This window comes from Telopea speciosissima, chromosome 3 (assembly GCF_018873765.1).
Source record: "Telopea speciosissima isolate NSW1024214 ecotype Mountain lineage chromosome 3, Tspe_v1, whole genome shotgun sequence".
NCBI classification, from domain to species: domain Eukaryota; kingdom Viridiplantae; phylum Streptophyta; class Magnoliopsida; order Proteales; family Proteaceae; genus Telopea; species Telopea speciosissima.
The window spans coordinates 42,216,297-42,230,890 of NC_057918.1; the positions used below are offsets into that span (position 1 = coordinate 42,216,297).

General features: G+C 40.1%; 1 protein-coding gene across 1 annotated transcript in view; it reads left to right on the top strand.

Annotated features, from left to right (window-relative positions):
- The window catches only part of LOC122655184 (endoribonuclease Dicer homolog 2), a 168,160-nt gene that overhangs the window by 111,878 nt on the left and 41,688 nt on the right, over positions 1–14,594 (top strand). The window contains exon 18 of the mRNA XM_043849399.1: positions 609–805. Within this exon, the coding sequence (XP_043705334.1) occupies positions 609–805 (197 nt within the window). The remainder of the gene's footprint in view (positions 1–608; positions 806–14,594) is intronic.

The window sequence follows — 14,594 nt, forward strand, 5'->3', positions numbered from 1 at the left end:
GCCTCTACCCATATTATAGGCCCATTAAAGTGGCCCATTATAATGAAACCTATTGGACTAAAGGTCCAAGTGTCCAACACATATATAACCCAACCCAAGTGTCATTTCTGATAAAATAAGCCTGTTTAGGAGATTTGACTGCATCATGGACTCTTTGTGCTTGGTCAACCAAATTGGATTTTCATGGTTTCTTCTAGTGCTAGACCGAATAAGTGCCCAAACTTGCAAACCTGTTGGTGAAGGTGCATGAGAATGTGATTCAGTTTTGTTTAGTTTATCTTTTAACCTCATGAAAGTGGTAGTTTAAATTTCTTTTGTGAGAAATTTTTTTTCCTTTTTTATATTTATTAATATTTTCTTAGTATAGAGTACAATGTAGACTGGATGGGGAAAGCTCATCTTTAACAATGAGTTAACTCCCTCATGCTCTTAGTCATGTGGGTCCTGCTGTATCTCTGACAGAAGAGCATGAGGGAGCTCATCCTATGCGTCAGATTTGGAGTCTTCATGTGGTCTAATTCCTTTCTCCTAATTGTTTTATTTACTATGCAGAGCATCTTATTCACACATCATGATCTATGTTCTTCTGTTTTTCTTTTATTTTGCAGAGCAGAGTAATAATTACGTTAAATTGCCTCCTGAACTTTGTTTGGTCATTCTGTCCCCAATTTCAATTGATGTTTTCTATTCATTCTCATTGGTTCCATCCATCATGCATCGGCTTGAGTCTCTTCTTATTGCCATCAACTTGAAGAAGTTGCAGTCAGATCACTTCACACAAAATGTTCCTATTCCAGCCAGCAAGGTATTCTCAGTTATTTTTCTTATATATAATATGTGTTTGTAATATATAGTGTCCTTGCTCTGTGTAACCACACTTTGTTAAACTGAGGCTGTCACCTTCCGAATTTCCCTTTGTACAATAGGGGTCATCTTTTTTGTCTTATAAAGGTACAAAAATGGCAGTACGGATATAATATTGTTAGCTTTAATAATTATCCTTTGTCTTTATATGCATATTTGCAAAGAGTCTTCTAGTCTTCCAGGTGCCTTGGTCGCCTAGGTGCCTTGTTGGTGTTACCTTTGTGTTCAGGCCCCCTCCAATGCCTTGCCTAGACGCTGTGACAACTATGCTTATATGGTCCACATCAAATGGTAACAGCGTAGTATAACAATATGGTTGTATGGAGAATAACTCCAATTATATATAGGGATTGGTTACCCACAGGGAATGTTCAATGTCCTGAGGCCACTGGCTCTGTGACCGGGGTTCAGCAAGATGGCCAAGTAAAGGACCAGGGAGAATATAAACCTTCAGCTCTACTCAAGTTAGCTTCAGCTATTTCAAGAGTTTGCTGAGCTTCTTGCGGATCAATCTAACTACCCCTTTCTGCATCTTTTACTAAAATGGTGATCTCATTGTTGCCTATTCTACCAAAAGAACCCAATCCTTTTAAGTGGATACCTGAATGCCAAGTATGGCTCGATATATCTATATATATATATTCTCGTTGGCACCCCTTAAGGTGTCAAATAATTTGTAACCTTATTTTTTAGCCCTCTTAGTCACTTTCATATAATTTTAAAAACCCTCTGTTATCCCTCACTTGAAGAACTTTTTGGAATAAGATAAGGGGTAAATCGAAAGAAGGTTACATGTTCTACATACTGCTATAGAGGTGTCATTCAGACAATCCCTATAAAAATATATATATATATATATATATATATATATATATATATATATATATATATGTATGTATATATGTATGTATGTATGTATGTATGTATGTATGTAATTGCTTTTTGACGTTGGCATTGTTTGCTATAGCTGTTTGCTTGATAACTACTTATATATTATTTTCTTTTTCAATCTTTTTCCAAGTTTAGGGTGAAAGTCTGATGCAAACTAGTTGATATCTTAGAAAACAGATTGAAATGTGTAAAAGAGAAATGAAAGATTGAAAAAACTAGTTGATATTTAGGGAATGGCTGATGAGAAAAACTAGTTATATTTTTTGGGAATGACTGATGAGTTGGCTAAACAGAGGGTATTGGTCATCCTAGATTATGTTCGGTAATAGTAAACCTTTATAAAATTTTGACTTGTTCTCATTGTCTGTTTTTCCTCTGTTGTTTTTTGACTTGAAGCTGGGCATTTTACAATTGTTTGTTTTTTATATTCTTTTGCATTCTTTTCTTCTAATAAAATTTTTACTCAGAGAAAAATATTTAAAAAATAAAATTGAAAGAAGATTGCAGAAAGTGCCTGGGTGCATATGATTATGTTTAATAGTTCTGTTTGAAATAAATAATTTGCATAAATCTCAAAGAAATTTGTTTGCAAATATATCAAAGAAGAGAACCGATGGCTGTTGCTAATTCCCAGAAAGATCTTATCTAATTTTCTAATAAACTTAGTGAAACTGTTAACGGTTGTGTTGATGTATATGCATTAATTATTATTAGTATTATTATTTAATTATTATTATGATTAGGGATTGAGTTCCTTGTCTGTCTGCATAGCGTACGGTTGAGCCTCCCTGTGTCTATCTCTCTCCTCCCACAATAGGGGATAGATTTGCCATTGCATAGGACAGAGTACAGAGAAAGGCATAGGGAGGTGCTAGCGTACGCTATGCAGGCTGGCAACATTCTTTTTCCTTATGATAATAATAAAGAAGTAACGAGGGGAGTACAAATAAAATGGGGGGCATACAACAACAACACAAGCTAAATTGGTGTCGATGGAATATAAATAAAGATGTAAATAGGGGAGGGGGAGCGTACATCATCGACACAAACTCTGAGGCATCCACCCTTCTTAGCTACCTACCTCCTCTTAACGGCCCAACAATCCTGCTCTAGGTCTCGACGAGGAGTGATATTCAAAAACAAAAACCCAACAACAAATTCCAACTAAATGGGGTCGACTGCATGGATCTTTGATCTCCAATCAGCTCTATCTAAGGTCATACTAGGAACAAGGCCTAAGCTAAGCATGTCATTCTTCAACACTTCTCCTAAGGTTTTCTTAGTCCTACCCTTGGTTCTCTTGGTTCCCTCAATCAGGATCATGTCACTCTGCCAAAGTGGGGGCTCCTAAAGGCCTCAGTTGGACATGGCCAAACTACCTCAGACGACTCTCTTTAAGTTTATCGTGTATTGGAGCTACCCCCAACCCAGCTCTAATATTATCATTTCTAGTTTTCCCACACATCCATCTCAGCATTCCCCAGTTTGTTTATATGGCATTTCTTCACAGCCCAGCATTCTGCCCCATACATCATAGCTGGTCTAATGTGTTAGAGTTATTAGTTCTCATGTACTAGGGGTATTTCTGGGACTAGATATTAACTAGTCTCCTTATTATGTAATTTCTTCTTTTTCTTTCTTTTTACCCTTTACCTCCCTAGGGAGGTTGAATGTAATATGTCAAGATATCATATTTGAGTAATATAGGTGTGGAGGGAGATATCCCGTTACACAACTTACAACCGAGACTCTTTCTCCTCCTTGTTCTTCTCCTCTTCTTCTTCTTCCTCTACTTCCTCCTTCAACTTCTTCTTCTCCTTCTTCTACTTACACTCTCAATCTCAATCTTAACTTGGTATCAGAGAGCAGGTTTTGAGAGTCATATCCAATCTCCCTCTCCCTATTTTTTTCCTCTCTTTGGAATCCAAGAACATAAGGGATTCCAAGGAAGAGGCTCTGATGTAAACTGCTTGTTGAAGGAGTCTGAAATAGGTTATTTTCAACCTATTCAAGTTAGTGCTGCTGCCTCTTGAGCTACTTTGAAGCCCAGATGAAGTTTTGGAACTCACCCAGCAGTCTCTAGGTTTTCCGCCAGGTTCCTGTTGCAGATCTTGTATCTCCTTTTCTCGGGCTGTGTTTGGATCATGGAGTAGCTCTTTAGGATCGTTTTTGAGCCCTATCTATGCTCCTTATGCTTGCACTTGATGGATATGAAGCTATTTGGAGCATAACTCATTCTCGTGTGACCTCTGTTTCTGCCCAGGTAAAGCTGAGACTGATATTTGGTTCTTTTTCTTGCACTTGGAGTACAGTAGGCCTCTCTCTTAGCTGAGAAATGTTTATGGACATCTTGTCTAAAGTCTTGCAACTGTATTAAGTGTTTTTGTTGCTTGGAAAGTGTGTGGGTAAAGACTGCTCCAGCCTATGCTATTTTTCTTCCTGCTGGATTTTTTTTTTTTTTTTTTTTTTCTGTTGCTGGAATCATTTCTTGGGTTGAGTGTGTACTCCCCACTTGTTGTTGGAACCCTTGTGTACGGTCAAGTGTTCCTTTCCTTATACTATGGTTGATTCATCAACATCTGGTCTTGGTTCGGCTGATTCACAGCCTACTCCAACAGCTCCTCAGTTGGTTTATGAGAACACCCATCTACAGATCTCCTTTGTGCAGCTTGATGGCACTAATTACTTGGACTGGTCACACTCTGTGAAGCTTTCTCTTCGAAGCAAAGGGAAGCTTGGGTATATTATAGGTGCCATTAAGGCCCCAGACCCCAGTTCACCAGCCTATGGAACATGGGAGACAGAAAACTCTACAGTGATGACCTGGTTAATCTTCTCCATAAAACCTGAGATTGGGAGAAGATTTATAAGAAAAGAAACCGCCAAGGCAATCTGGGATAGTGTCACCCTGACCTTTGACAGAGTGGGTGACTCTACCAAGGTTTATCAGTTCCACCAGAGCATTAGCTCAATGAGACAAGGTGACAAGACCATTTCTGAGTACTACAATGCTTTTCTTGGTCTTTTGGAGGAGTATAACCACTACAGGGACCTCCAGTTGACTAACCCAGAGGATGAAGCCAAAGTACATCAGACCTTTGAAAAGGAGCGTGTCTTCTCCTTACTTGGTGGTTTGAATCCTGACTATGAACCAATTAGGCTTCAGATCTTAGGCCGGGTTCCCTTTCCATCTCTTAGTGAGGTCTGTAGCTACTTACAGAGTGAGGAGACTCGACGTACTACTATGGCACTAACATCTGTTCCATCTCTTGAGCGGTCAGCCCTCAATATGAGTTCCTTCTGAGACACTAGTGGGGGTGGTAGAGGCCAAGGGCCTAACCGTACTGAAGATAGGGCAGTGGAGCCAATTGGTGCGAGTGGAGTTGGTCGCGACAGGTTCAAATGTGATCATTGTGGGAGGACAGGACACACCAAGGATAGGTGTTGGTCTCTTCATGGTCGCCCTCCTGGCACTCGTGGTCGTGGTGGCCGTAAAGGGGGAGCTAGAGCACATTCTGTGCTGACTGAGACAGATGCTCCACAGGATGACTCCACTTTGGTCGATGCGGTGTTTCGCAGAGTTATGTCACAACTGAGCACATCTCCTATATCCACAGTAGCCAGTTCTTCATCATCCTCAGCTTTACAGGTCTCCACCTCAGCTTCTACTGCAGCCCAGTCTTGGGTCATTGATTCTGGTGCCACCGACCACATGACTGGTATGTCCCATTACTATGATTCCTATACCATTTGTTCTGGTAAGGACAAGGTTAGGGTAGCCGATGGTTCCCTTTCTTCCATCTCTGGTAAGGGCAGTCTCCCTGTCACACCGTCTATTTCTCTTACTTCTATTCTCCATGTTCCTAACCTTACTCTTAATCTTTTATCTGTGAGTCACTTGACTAAATCTCTGAATTGTTGTGTCACCTTCTATCCTTCTCATTGTCTTTTTCAGGATTTGGTGATGAAGAGGATTATTGGTAGTGGACGTGAGGAACAAGGCCTGTATCTTTTTTATCCTTTTTTGCCCACAGCTCAGTCTTATATATGTGGACATGATGATAGTAGTTCTGTGGAGCCTGTTATGTTATGGCACCGCCGTCTTGGCCATCCATCTTTTGTTGTAATGAGGAAACAATTGCCTCACTTATTTTCTTCTGTTGCTTCTTCTCATATTTTTCAATGTGAACCATGTATGTTTGCCAAACATTGTCGTTCCTTTTATCCATATCATGGTAATAGAACTGCTGTTCCCTTTCATATTGTGCATACGGATGTTTGGGGACCTTCTCCTACTACTTCCTTATTTGGCTATCGTTACTTTGTGTCATTTATTGATGATTTTTCTCGTGCTACTTGGACTGTTCTCATGAAGCATAAGAGTGATGTTTGTAATGCATTTCAAACCTTTTATCAGTTGATTCTTACTCAGTTTGACACTCGGATCAAAATTGTTCGGTCCGATAAAGGGGGTGAATACATGTTTGGTGGCCTCCAAACCTTCTTTTCTAATAATGGCATTATCCATCAGCTAGCGTGTGTTGACACACCCCAACAAAATGGGGTTGTTGAGAGGAAAAATTGTCATTTATTGGAGGTCACCCGTCGTCTCTTGTTTGGCATGAATGTCCCAAAGACCTTCTGGTCTGCTGCCCTTCTCACAGCTTCTTTTCTCATCAACCGCACGCCAACCAAACTTCTTGATTTCAAATCTCCCTTGGACGTTTTTTTTAGAATAATGTATACCAGAATACCGTGGGGGGTGGGGGTATTCTGGTCCTTTTAGGGTTATTTTTATGTTATTAAGTGTTATTAGCTTATGTGGGCTATGTGGGTTTTAGTCCCACATCGCCTAGCTTCTATTATTTGTAACTTCCCCTCTATTTATAATAGAGGGGCCTTTCTCTCATTAATACAATCAATTCTATTATTTTATTTCCTCTCTCTGACCCACGGTTCAACCAACATGGTATCAGAGCTGGTCTGATCTAGGTTAGAGAGAAGAAAAACCCTAATTTCTCCCTCCTTCCTTCCAATCGATTTTCTCTTCTTCTCCTTTTTTTCTCGTTTTTTTTTGGTTCTGTTTTTCTCCCTTTCAGCCCAAAAACAGGGGCAGCACTAATGAGGTAAACATATGTCAATGATTTAGTGCTGCCTCCCCCTTTTCCTCCCATCGATTTTTATTAAAAAAAAAAAAACCTGTTGGAAGCTTTTTGCGATTTGGAGTTCCTCCCTCCTTGAGATCAGATTTCGATACACCTGATCCTCTAACAGAGGAACACCCTGTGCAACCTTTTTCCGGCCAAATGTTACCCTATTCCTACACCTAACATCCCTCTTTTCTTTCTCTCCATCAATTATTATTTATTCTAGCCCCTACCCTAATTGATCTCAACTTGTCAGGGTTTTTCAAAACCCTGACTCCAATCGATTTTGGCGTTTCCTTTTTTAGATGCAGCTGATCTTTTGGGGGTGATTCCCTATTACTACAAGCCCTACTCTACCTAAGTTTGGACCCTTTCTGATGGCTGGATTTGTTTCTACCACAAAAATTCCTTAACCTGCTAATTTGGTTACCTGCCAAAAACCCTGACTTTCAGGTTTCAGTCTTTGCTAATTTTTGGAGGGTTAATTACTCGCACTTCAAGGACCAATCGACCTCAATATTGCACCTATCCAAGTTTTTTTGAATACCCCTACCCCAATCGATCTCTTCTTTTCAGGGTTTTCCAAAACCCTGATAAAAATCGATTTGGGCTAGGGATGTTTGCTGCTGTTCGAGTGCTTTGGAGGTGGTTCTAACATTAAAAGAGAACTCTCCTTCATCAGTTCAAGGCTTGAAGAAGGTCCTTTATGCTGGTGTAGTGCTGTATGCTGCCCTGCTCAACTTCTGCGATTTTTTGGAGTCTCTCCCCTTTAAAGATCAGGTCTCACTCTTACTGGAGATTGATTGTTAACCTTGGATGTTCCATTCTAGCAGCCTTGGTCAACATCTATTACATGTCTACATCAGCAATTACAGCCCCCTTTCCCTAAATCGATCTCAATTTCAGGGTTTTCTAAAACCCTGACAACAATCGATTTTAGGGTTAGGGTTTTTCCTATCAAGCTCATTTTTTAGGAGAGTCTTATACATATCAGAGGAGTATTCAGCCCATTATTTAGCATCTTACATCAAGTTTTTTGAAAAAATTCCAGTTCATTCTGTTGGCTTGGTTTCTTCAATTATGAGGCTGTTTTTTTCTTGTTTCTATATGGCTGGCTGCTTCAACTGCCTATGGATTTGTCTGGTTATTTATCTTATTTGGCTGGTTATTATGAGCTTCACTATCTACCTGGCTGGTGTTATTGCTTGGCTTCTGTAAGCATGACTGGTTGATGTGTTACTGCTGCCTTCATGTGGAATACTGCTGCCCTATAATTGTGACTGTGTTTCCTCTTATTGGAGATCGAATTTCTTTCGTTATTGAAGACTCGCATCTACTACCCTGGAGACCAGCCTATTTGGGATTACCACAATGTGTTCCACGATTTTTTGGTTGCACCTACGAAACTATTCAGCTATGTGGAGCTTTTTTGGTTAATATCCGGCATACTTTGGAGCTTGCATACTAGCATTGTTACAGATTCAGATCTGATCCAATTTTGTTGAGGCTACTTCCATTCATTGCTGTCCGGATATCTTCTTATTACTGTCTAGCATGTGGGAGTTTCTACCATGGAATCTTTTGCACAATTGCTCCTCCCTGTTTGAAGATTGAACAAGCCTTGGCAATTGGAGCATTTCCTTACTTCGAATCAGATTTGTATCTTTTTCAGATCTGAATATTGGGGTTAGGAGTTTCTCCCCTGCAGGGGTTTCCATTCAAAGTGTTTGTTTGATTGATGGACGATGGTTGGAGCTTTCTATGTTACCCAAGTTAATCCTACTCCATTATCCCACTACTGTTTTTCTTTCACCACCTCCCAAACCATACCTTTGGCATTACCCATAACACCATTGGAAGTTAATGGTATTCTCTTCTTTACCATTTCTTCTTTTTCCATTACACTTGGCAGCCATTGAACCATTCTAGAATGTTATGTTTTGCCCTATCTCTAACCTAATCTCTCTCTTATGTCCACATGCACTACACGTGAGGGGGGGATTATATACAGTATACCTGCAGCCATTGCAGAGAGCAGAACATGCAGGGACACTTGGTGCAAAACATAGAAGGCCAGAGGTCTCACCATTGCCAATGGGTATCTACTTTGTTATTGGGTTAAAGTTTGTCATAAGGGGGAGGTTGGCCTTAAAGTTTTGAAGATGTTTGGTTATTGACTGCCCATATGAGATCCTACAGTTTGGTTGTTTTTTTTCCGCTGCTTGATCTTTACTACTGCTTGACTCATTTGCCGGCTACCCTAGTTACTTATCTTCAAGATTATAATTCAGAGATTCATTATTGGACAAAGATTGGTGAAAGATGCCTTTTTTGCTGATCAAGTCGGTCCAAGTTTGAAGGTCTATTTTTTTCAAGTTCTTGAAGGTCTATTTGGGAGCTGCATTCATTCTGAAGCTGGATTCTACTACAACTTATTTTTCCCATTTTATTCAAGTTGGGCATTAGTACCTTATATGCGCCAACTTGAGGGGGAGTGTTAGCATTGTTATGGAGAGAGTTTTTCTTTAGTAGAGAGTTTTTTCTTTAGTCCACGCTGGATCTTCCTTCTTTATATTTGTATAATCCAGCGTCAGGGGGAGTGTTAGAATAATGTATACCAGAATACCGTGGGGGTATTCTGGTCCTTTTGGGGTTATTTTTATGTTATTAAGTGTTATTAGCTTATGTCGGCTATGTGGGTTTTAGTTCCACATCGCCTAGCTTCTATTATTTGTAACTTCCCCTCTATTATAAATAGAGGGGCCTTTCTCTCATTAATACAATCAATTCTATTATTTTATTTCCTCTCTCTGACCCACTGTTCAACCAACAATTTTATTTCCCAAGGTTTCTGCTTTCTCTCTTCCTCCTAAAGTCTTTGGTTGTGTCTGTTATGTGCATGTTAACAAACCTGCTTGCACTAAACTTGATCCTAAAGCCCTCAAGTGTTTATTCCTTGGGTATTCTGCTACTACTAAGGGTTACAAGTGCTATTACCCTTCTTCTCGTCGGTGCATTATCTCCAAGGATGTCACCTTCCTTGAATCTATTCCTTTCTTTGTTCCTTCTCAGCATCCTCTTCAGGGGGAGCATTGTGGGAGTGAACAGGCTGCTGACTACCTTCACTCTCCTCTCCCTATCTCCCCTTTTATGTTTGACATTGGCACACACAAGACTGTGGAGACTGTGGATGTAGGTAATATAGGTGATCAATCACAATTAGGTTTGAATACAGAATTGGTGGTTGAGAATGATTATGGTAAGGAGAAGGATTACCACATTACCTACAAAAAGGGTAAAGGCTTGTATAACAGAGAAAAGCAGATCTACCAAGAGTCCTCTTTGGATCTAGATCCGCATCCCTCTCAATCAAGTGACTCTCATTCTCCTCCATCTGATTTAGAGCTTCCTATTGCTGTTAGAAAAGGGAAAAGAGCTTGTACTAATCCTATAACCCAGTTTGTCTCTTATATTGCTCTTTCTTCTACAAGTTTTGCCTGTATTACTACTCTCTCTATAGCTTTTTTTTCCAAGGAATGTTACTGATGCTATGTCTGACCCAAAGTGGAGACAAGCTATGTTTGAGGAGATGATGACTCTTGAGAAGAATGGCACTTGGCAGTTGGTTGATCTTCCCAAGGGACGTGTCCCAGTTAGATGTAGATGGGTCTATACAATCAAATATAAATCCGATGGTACTGTTGAAAGATACAAAGCAAGGTTAGTAGCCAAAGGGTACAGTCAGGTCTATGGGATTGATTATCAGGAGACATTCACTCCAGTAGCTAAGCACAACTCCATCAGAGTTCTTTTATCTCTGGCTGCCAATAAAGATTGGCCTTTATATCAGTTAGATGTGAAAAATGCCTTTCTTCATGGTGACTTGGAAGAGGAAGTGTACATGCAACCCTCACCGGGCTTCAGAGTACCCTCAGCTGAAGGGAAGGTGTGCCTTTCAAGAAGGCACTATATGGGCTCAAACAATCTCCAAAGGCATGGTTTGAACGCTTTCGACAAGCTATTCTTCAGAATGGGTATTCCCAGAGTTAAGCAGATCACACTCTCTTTACCAAGCGGGACAATAGCACCTTCACAGCTCTTATTGTTTATGTTGATGATATTGTAGTCACTGGAGATGACATGACTGAGATAGATAAACTGAAAAGCTACTTGGCTAAATAGTTTGAAATCAAAGATCTGGGCCCCTTGAAGTATTTCTTAGGCATTGAGGTATCAAGGACTAAGAAAGGAATCAACATATGTCAACGAAAGTTTGTGCTTGATTTGTTGACAGAGACAGGGATGTTAGGATGTAAACCAGCAAGTTCTCATATTGAGTAGAATCACTAACTAGGAGAAGATTGTGGTTCTCCTCTTGTTGATGCAGGAAAATACCAGAGGCTGGTTGGGAAGCTTATTTACCTTTCTATGACACGCCCAGATATCTCCTATGCAGTGGGAGTAGTGAGCCAATTTATGCATGCCCCCAAGAGTGGTCACTTAGATGTTGTGTATCATATTCTTAGATATTTGAAATCATGCCCAAGGAAAGGTTTGTTGTATACCAGGCATAACCACCTGAGAGGGGAAGGTTTTACTGATGCTGATTGGGTTGGCTCTATCACAGACAAGAGGCCTACCTCCGGCTATTGTACCTTTGTGGGAGGTAACTTGGTTACATGGAGAAGTAATAAACAGCCGGTTGTAGCTAGATCCAGTGCCGAAGCAGAATTTAGAGCTATGGCTCATGGAGTGTGTGAACTTATATGGTTGAAAAGACTTGCTCAGGAATTGGGTTTTGGCACTGCAGGTCCTATGAGGCTCTACTATGATAACAATGCTGCCATCAGTATTGCCCACAATCCTATACAACATGACAGAACCAAGCACATTGAAGTGGACCGACACTTCATCAAGGAGAAGATTGACTCTAGCTGTAGGCACTCCTTTTGTTAAGACTGGTGATCACTAGCTGACATTTTCACCAAGGCTCTTGCCTCTCCTCAGTTTGGCTCTCTTCAATGCAAGCTGGGAATGCATGATATTTATTTTCCATCTTGAGGGGGAGTGTTAAAGTTATTAGTTCTCATGTACTAGGGGTATTTCAGGGACTAGATATTAACTAGTCTCCTTATTATGTAATTTCTTCTTTTTCTTTCTTTTTACCCTTTACCTCCCTAGGGAGGTTGAATGTAATATGTCAAGATATCATATTTGAGTAATATAGGTGTGGAGGGAGATATCCCGATACACAACTTACAACCGAGACTCTTTCTCCTCCTTGTTCTTCTCCTCTTCTTCTTCTTCCTCTACTTCCTCCTTCAACTTCTTCCTCTCCTTCTTCTACTTACACTCTCAATCTCAATCTTAACTTAATGACAGTCCTATAGAATTTTCCTTTTAAGCTTTAAAGGGATACGCCGATCACACAGTACTCCAGTCGTGCCTCTCCACTTCATCCACCCTATTTAATCCTTTGGGCAACATCGTGATCTATGTAGCCCTCCTTGTTTACAATGATCACTTTGCGGAATCCCTCTCTCATCTATATTCACCACTTCTTTACCCATCACAGAGCTGCTAAAGTTACACACCTTGTATTCACTCTTAGTTTTGTTTATCTTCAGACCTTTTGATTCCAAGGTTGTTCTCCATAGTTCCACTTTGGCGTTAATCCCTGCTTTTGTCTCATCTACTAACACAATGCCATCTCCAAAGATCATACAACATGGGATCTCACCTTGTATGCCTTTGGTTAAGTCGTCCATGATAAGCACGAATAAATAAGGGCTTAAGGCGGATCCTTTGTGTAACCCAATTGAGATTGGGAATTCACTACCTTGGGCCCCCGCCATTCTAACGCTAGTCACCACATCAGCATACATATCTTCAATTATGTCCACGTATTTACGAGACACCCTTCTCTTCTCTAAAATATTCCATATTAGCTCTCTAGGCACTCTGTCGTAGGCTTTTTCTAGATCTATAAATACTATATGAAGATCTTTCTTGCCCTCTCTATATTTTTCCATAAGTCTCCTTAATAAGAAAATTGCCTCCATTGATGATCTTCCTGGCATAAAACCAAATAGGTTTTCTGAGATAGTAGTCTACTTTCTCAAGTGAGTTTCAAGAACCCTCTCCCATAACTTCATCGTATGTCTCATTAACTTTATGCCTCTGTAGTTATTACAATTTTGAATATCTCATTTGTTCTTATAAATTGGGACCACAAAGCTTCTCCTCCATTTATCTGCCATTTTCCTAGTGGTCATAATTCTGTGAAACAACTTGGTTAGCTAGGATAGACCACAATGACCTATGTTCTTCAACACCTCAATTGGGATCGTATCTGGCCCTGGCTCTTTGCATATTTTCATCTTGTGTTAGAACCGTAGGGGTATTTTAGACCCTTTCCTTATGTTTTATATGTTTCTGTTATGTGGGCTTTAGTCCCATATTGCTTATTTATACTTTTATTCTCTAGTCTCATTGATATAAATAAAGAGCTTGGGATGATCATTAATCATCCAAGCCTTACTCTAATTCTAAATCTGTTAACATGGTATCAGAGCAGGTTTTGAATTAGGGTCCTCTATCTTCTATTTTCAGCTTTTCTTTCTCTTCTCTCTTTCTCTCAATCTCCTCTTCTTTTCGCTCTTTTCTGCTTTTGTTTTCTATTCTTCAATAGGGCAGCACTGATGAGGTGATCCATAGATCCAGCTGCTGCCCTTTCTCACCTCATTCCATGTTTACATAAGTTTCCATATCAACAACACCTTGGCTGCGATATTTGAAGCTTTCCATATTTGATTGATTCCACCTCAACTATAAGGAATCAATCTCCCTTATTGAAGATCAAGAACTGTAGCAGGTTCCTTTGTTGAGTTTTTTTATCTACGATCTGCCTTGAAGACCCCCTAGATCTATTTCTCCAAAAACAGGGTTTTTTTTCAAAACCCTGACAAATATTGATCTAGGGGCTGCTGTCCTCTGTTGGGGCTGATATTTGGAGGGGTACTTAGTCTCTTCTAGACCCACACTAGAGCCAAGTTTCAGCTCAATCCAGTGCTTTTTTTGCAGGTTTCTCTACCTACATCGATCTCAACAAGATTAGGGTTTTTTTCAAAACCCTGAAAAAATCGATCTCAGGGTTTTGAGCCTCTGTTGGTGCTGGTTTTTTGAAGTTTGGTTCTCCATTTATAATGACATATCTGTCCCAGATTTGAGCCTCAACTATTCAGTTTTTGGGCCTATTCTTCCCTATATCGATTTCAGCCTAGCATGGTTTTTTTTCAAAACCCTGAAAAAATTGATATAGGGGCTACACTTGTCTGCTGCTGCTGATTTTTGGAGACACATCTTGTGACATTGAAAGGGGATTTTCCTCCAATTTTCAGCCTTTAATTTGGAGGATATCTTGTGTTTCTTATTACCAGAGCCTTCTCTGCGATTTGGTTTGTTCTGTTGCACTTATGGCTGAATCTGAAATTTCTAATGGAACTTCTACTGACAATGGGTATAGTAGGAATGATATCCGTGATCTTCTCCCTAATCCTATCAAACTGGATGGGAGCAATTACCTGATATGGTCTCGCTCCGCCTACTTTGCCATTGCCGGCCGTGGGCTTACTGGCCATATTGATGGCACTACTGTCATGCAAGCTGAAGCTGGCCCTTCTCTGACCAGAT